At 36.3% G+C, this 6,211-nt stretch overlaps 1 protein-coding gene across 1 annotated transcript in view; it reads right to left on the reverse strand.

Moving 5' to 3' along the window:
• The window catches only part of LOTGIDRAFT_160467 (hypothetical protein), a gene marked incomplete at both ends in the record, with an annotated part of 18,994 nt that extends 12,993 nt beyond the window's left edge, over nucleotides 1-6,001 (reverse strand). The window contains 3 exons of the mRNA XM_009055600.1: nucleotides 2,690-2,723; nucleotides 3,370-3,508; nucleotides 5,952-6,001. Coding sequence (XP_009053848.1) covers nucleotides 2,690-2,723; nucleotides 3,370-3,508; nucleotides 5,952-6,001 — 223 coding nt within the window. The remainder of the gene's footprint in view (nucleotides 1-2,689; nucleotides 2,724-3,369; nucleotides 3,509-5,951) is intronic.
• Nucleotides 6,002-6,211: the final 210 nt, after the last annotated feature.

Consider the following 6,211-nt stretch of genomic DNA (forward strand, 5'->3'; position numbering starts at 1 on the left):
GGGGGGGGGGGGGGGGTCTAATGTTTTCGCCCCCACCTTCGCTCCACTGTAGCTACTGACCTGTTCGATGAGCAAAAGAATTAGTCAAATTTCCAAAGATATCAACCAAAATATTCCAGAGCATTCACTGTGGACCGACTTAAACAGACATGCAGACATTGGTGCCTACAATAAAGAGCCATATAGGATTAGCAAATTGGCCATACCAAGAAGCAAGATGTTTTCCTCAGACTTTCATGTATTCAAAAATCTGTATTAATTTCAATGGATTTGTAATGTATAACTTTATATTTCGAGAAGACTATAAGTTGGTTCTTTTCTTGGAAAACTGGTACCGATTTTTAATTTTTAATTTTTGGTTTCTTTTCTAGTTCCGTGTTCTATGATCATAAAGCGAAAAATGGAAAAATCATTCTCAAATCAAAACTTTCTGGAAGAAGTCTTGCAATATAATATTCTCTCTGGTTGTTGGCTAAATTCAAAGGCATTATAAACTATTCAAGAGTACTGTATACATAGTGAAGAAATAAATAAAAGCTCGTACCATAATTCGAAGAAAATTAATCAGCAAGGACACGTATACAGCTTGGTAACGGATTCGCCTGCACCTAAAACAAACTAAACGTTATACAGTCCTAGTTGCGGTTGAGGTGATTCGCGCGATGTCTAATGATCTTCTGATCTACTGCTGCAAAGCGTCTAGAACCTAAGTGAAATAAAGAGCATGGTAGCACGATGTGGTTTGGAGAAAATTTAGTGTTATCTATTATACTTCTGGTTTTAGTCAGGCACAGGCCGTTACAAACTAAATAGAAAAAGCAAAAAAAAAAATAAAACTCACAGATATACAGCCTCTGTGAAGTGTCTGAAAACGGAATCTTTTTCTAGATTTCGATGAGAGCTAGAATTCTGGGAAAATTTGGTCTGTGATTCGCTTTTTAACACGAGCCGACTTATTTTACCCAAAATAATACTCATTCTGAACTTATGGTTCGATGTGAATTCGTTGTAGAAATTAATGAGATCTCAAAGTGCGGGGAATTAAACATATGGAATAGGAGGTTCGTAATGGTCGATTTTTATAATAAGATTTGTGGTGGACTTATATATATAACCAATATTATATTACATTATTTCTTGAAAACTCATATAATGAACACAAAATATTCCAACCACTCGCTACAATGGAACTAAACACGTTTTGAAAAACAATACATCAATCAAGAGTAGGAATTTTAACGTTAAGTCAGTGTTTTGACTTGTAAGTAGAAATCCCCGATTGCAAACTGAAAAATTTAGAGCCGTTTGATAGACGATCAAAATGTGTATTTATAAGTTATACCTAATGATAACAATTGTTGTACAACTCCGCCAGTATCCATGTTATACTTGCAAATCGGAGTGGAATGTGTTTGAATATCCCGAATGTCCAGGTAAATTTCCCGGATATGATGTAGCTGACAAATCGAAAGTAGACGTTAACAACATATTTCGTTGCATGTATATGGCCTCAAAGAGTCGTGACGCCCTAGCAATCATGTACAACACAAAAAGTAAATTATGTTGTTTCCTCCATAGTATGCCTCGCAGCTGCAACCAAATGAACAGCCAATTATCCAATGACGATAGATTTATGTATAGAACTGATCAGAGACCGAAGTCAAACTACAGACAGCCTTTAAAGTAATCATTCCATTGTTAATATTCACATTCCTAAGGTTCGAAACTATATAATTATTTAAACTATATCAAATAATTTTGTATTGTTCTTTACGAACCTATTATTGTGTTGTGAACAAACCCTTGGTAAACGTTAATGTTTTTCTTACTATTCTTTACGAACACCAGGACAACGTAATGTATTGTGTCGCGAGATATTACACCTGGTCAACGTCAATGTGTTGTAGCGAGATATAATTTATTTAATTTGTGTTTTGTTATTTACGAACACCGGGACATAACGAGCTAGGTTTGATTGGTAGGATAGGAACATAATTTGAGCATTTGCATTCTATTCTTCTGAAAGAGTCAATCTGGATTTTTACTGAAAATATCAGCTTTGTAGCTAACATAGTTTGAAAATTAAGGATGTATTTCGATTCTAGCCAGGTAGCCTGTGGAATACAAGGAAATATTGCTTCAGTTTTCTACGCTAAAACTTTTCATCTCCCAATAAAGATATCTAGGATACATTTAAGTCTGAAGCTGGAATCTGTCGCAACTTAAATTGCTATAGCATTTTTGTGAAAAAGAAATTACTTATTCAGATATATGTGTAAAATGAAATGAAATAGAGTTTTACGCCCTACTTTTAGATATATGTGTAAGCAAAGCTCCAACAAACTATCAACTCAACGTATATTAAAAGGGAGATAACTACGATAATCATCGGGTGATTCAGAAAAAAACCAACAAAACGTGGTCTATTCCACGGCGTTAATCTCATCTTTGGAGGGGGTTGGAGGGGCAAGGGTGATCGGAAATTCTTGTACCTTGGCGAAAAACTGGAGGCAAAAAAGTCAAACTTTGGGGGGCTGTTACTTTGGAACCAAGTGGGATACAGCATCCTGGATTATGTATGATTTGTATCCGTCACAGGCCTGCCTTCATATTCAAAATTATGTAGGCTAAAAATCTTATTTCCTACTGCCTAGCTAGCCTGCGCTTAAATTAAGCACATATTACTCACTTCCGGTGTGTCCATTGCCGTTTAAACCACACCCCTTCAATAAATAGAGATAATGATTATTTTCGTACATTTTGAAGAGATTATGCAAGAAACTCACTCAAAAGAAGTTTGGCTTTAAATATTCCCACCCTATTGTTTTCAACAAAAATACTTATCTCTTCGAGCAAACTGGTAATAAAAACTGATAAAGTTTTATATAGTTGGTCATAATTGGAAATAGTTGGAAATTTATTCGCGCCTGGTCAAGTTTTCAGAACACTTCAAACTCGTTGGTTTTATAGTGTATACTCCCTTAAAGGGAAATTCCGCTTTTTTGTAGATCGAAATTTGTTTATTTGCTCAAATTTGTAAAAACTCTACACCAAAACCAAGAGAAATAATAAAATGAAACGAATCTAAAATACCAACCAACAAACTTGCTCAGACAATTGAAATGGGCCCTTATGCGTCAAATAAAATTAAGATTAAGATTATTCAATTTTATTCTTTCCCTAAACAATAACTGTTTTCAATAATTTTACATTTTAAGAAAACTTTGGAGAAAATCGATTTTGAAGTTCTACACGAATTCACAAGAGGAAAATCGCTGCCCTGGAGAAACTATCAGGGATAGAAAGCTGCAATTTGCACTGCAGGTGCCAAGTGGTTGGAAGTTGCTGTTTCAAATTTCAAGTTCTTACCCTGAAAACTCTGCAAGTTACAGCACTTTTGGTCTCAAACTTTTTCCCCAAACCAAAAATATGCGATTTTCCTCTCGAAATTTCGAGTGGAACTTCAAAGTCGATTTTCTCGAAACAAAATGCGAATTTCTGTTTTCGACTGAAATAGATAGCAGACATTTTACACTTTCCTTTGCAATAAAAATTATACCTCTAGGGTCAAAATTGGCGAAGTTTTGGCCATTTTAGAGAGGGGGTGGGGGTCGGCAGTCCGCCTATAGAGTCTTATAGTACTGGCAGGGGTAAAGGCCAAAATTTTAACAAACTGCCGTTCGAAAACTGTCAGAGATGTAAAGTTGAAATTTGCACTGAAGGTACAAACCCATCTGAAGTTGTTGTGTTCCAAATTTCAGCTTCCTATTTTAAAAACTCTACCAGTTACAGCACTTTTGGTCTCAAATTTTTTCCCCAAGCCAAAAAATATGCGATTTCCCTCTCGAAATTTGGGGTGAAACTTCAAAGTCGATTTTCTCGAAACTGAAATAGATAGCAGACATGTTAAACTTTCGTTTGCAATAAAAATTATGCCTCTGGGGTCAAAATTGGCGAAGTTATGGCCATTTTAGTGAGGGGTGGGAGTCGGCAGTCCGCCCTTACAGTCTTAGTACTGGCTGGGGTGAAGGCCAAACCTTTAACAGGCTGCCGTTCGAAAACTATCAGAGATGTAAAGTTGAAATTTGCACTGAAGGTACACAACCATCTGAAGTTGTTGTGTTCCAAATTTCAGCTTCCTATCTTGAACACTCTGCCGGTTACAGCACTTTTGGTCTAAAAAAATTTCCCCAAACCAAAAAATATGCGATTTTCCTCTCGAAAATTTGGGGTAAAACTTCAAAGTCGATTTTCTCGAAACTTTTACCAAAATGCGAATTTCTGTTTTCGACTGAAATAGATAGCAGACATGTTAAACTTTCGTTTGGGATAAACATTATAACTCTGGGGTCACAACTGGCGAAGTTATGGCTATTTTAGTGAGGGGGTGGGGGTCGGCAGTCAGCCTATAGAATCTTATAGTACTGGCTGGGATGAAGGCCAAAACTTTAACAGGCTGCCGTTCGAAAACTATCAGAGATGTAAAGTTGAAATTTGCACTGAAGGTACACACCCATCTGAAGTTGTTGTGTTCCAAATTTCAGCTTCCTATCTTGAAAACTCTACCAGTTACAGCACTTTTGGTCTCAAATTTTTTCCCCAAACCAAAAAATATGTGATTTTCCTCTCGAAATTTTGGGTGGAACTTTAAAGTCGATTTTCTCGAAACTTTTTCCAAAATGCGAATTTCTGTTTTCGACTTAAATAGATAGCAGACATGTTAAACTTTCGTTTGCAATAAACATTATACCTCTGTGGTCAAAATTGGCGAAGTTATGGCCATTTTAGTGAGGGGTGGGGGTCGGCAGTCCGCCTATAGAGTCTTATAGTACTGGCTGGGGTGAAGGCCAAAACTTTAACAGGCTGCCGTTCGAAAAGTATCAGACAAAGATAATGTAAATGAATCAATCTCTTAATTCCCACTTGCTGGGGCCAAGCCCCCACAGACCGAACTCTAACGACGGTGCTGGATCTCCATCTTCTTCGGCCACCGATTGCAACCGTTTTTCTATCTCGAGATGCTGTTACGGATCTCATCTAAGGGTAGGCCTATCTGCTCCCAAACGTGACTATTCTGCCTTTCAATTCCTATTCAGTCAGTTTGTCCCGCTAACCCCGGTACACCTTTTCCTTCAGAGAATCCCAAATAGCATAATCCATTGGATTACAGTCTTGTGAATTAATTCTGGTGTAGCCTCCTCCAGATATGCTTTGGATACCTTGCTAGAATGCGATGAGGTCCCGTCTTGTTCTCATCTGTGAGAATTTTGAAAGATCTGTTGACCAACAGCTGAGTTACTACCTGTTGAACTTTGGGACACCCCATATAACACTTATTATGTTGGTTTTTTTTTACATTTTTAATTCCATTTATGGAGACTTTATCCGTGATATTTATTTATATCTTGATTTTATTCATAACTGTGATATTACATTTCATATATTGTATTGTTTACTAGTGTATTGTTTATTCTATTTTGACGAAAAAATATCTAAAAGATATAAAAGAAAGCACTTTCTCGTCAACTTGGAGGTCGCGGGTTCGAATCCCATTTGAAGTCTTTTGAAAAATTCTTTATTTGTGCATTCGAACACTGTCTTTTCTACCATTTTAAATATACAGTTGGGGTTAAAGCTCTATGTTGACAGCCAATATTGTATGACATTATAATACGACATACATAATACATTATATGACGACATTTATTTATTTGTAAAACATTGTTAACTTACTGTGTTTGTATATATAGAACTGTAATGTACTTATATAAGTACTATCATTAATATTAAATATGCCGTTCAGAGCATTCATTCTTTTCAATAATGATTTTTTTAAGTGAGCATTGTTACCAAACTTTGTGAGAGAGCCGCGAGGCAGGACAACCGAACATATTTTAATCGTTTACTTAAAGGTGTCGGTTGTACTTGCACTGGTTTTTGAAGACACTAACCTCTTCAAATGCTTATGCCAGATCTCTCTTTTACCTTCACAGCAATCCATCTTCACATTGTTAATATATTACGGACTATGTCTAATATTTGATGGACTTTGTAATAACTTTAATAGACAGAGTTCGTAATGGCTTGACATTGTGAAGATGACAACACAGTACTGATTGTGAATGACTAAGTTTTAAATGATGGTTAACATCCAAATAGTCGAGGCCAATGACTTCTTCATAGACATTGGTCTAGACTATCTTATGGCCCA

The sequence above is a fragment of the Lottia gigantea genome (assembly GCF_000327385.1).
Source record: "Lottia gigantea unplaced genomic scaffold LOTGIsca_25, whole genome shotgun sequence".
Lineage (NCBI taxonomy): Eukaryota > Metazoa > Mollusca > Gastropoda > Lottiidae > Lottia > Lottia gigantea.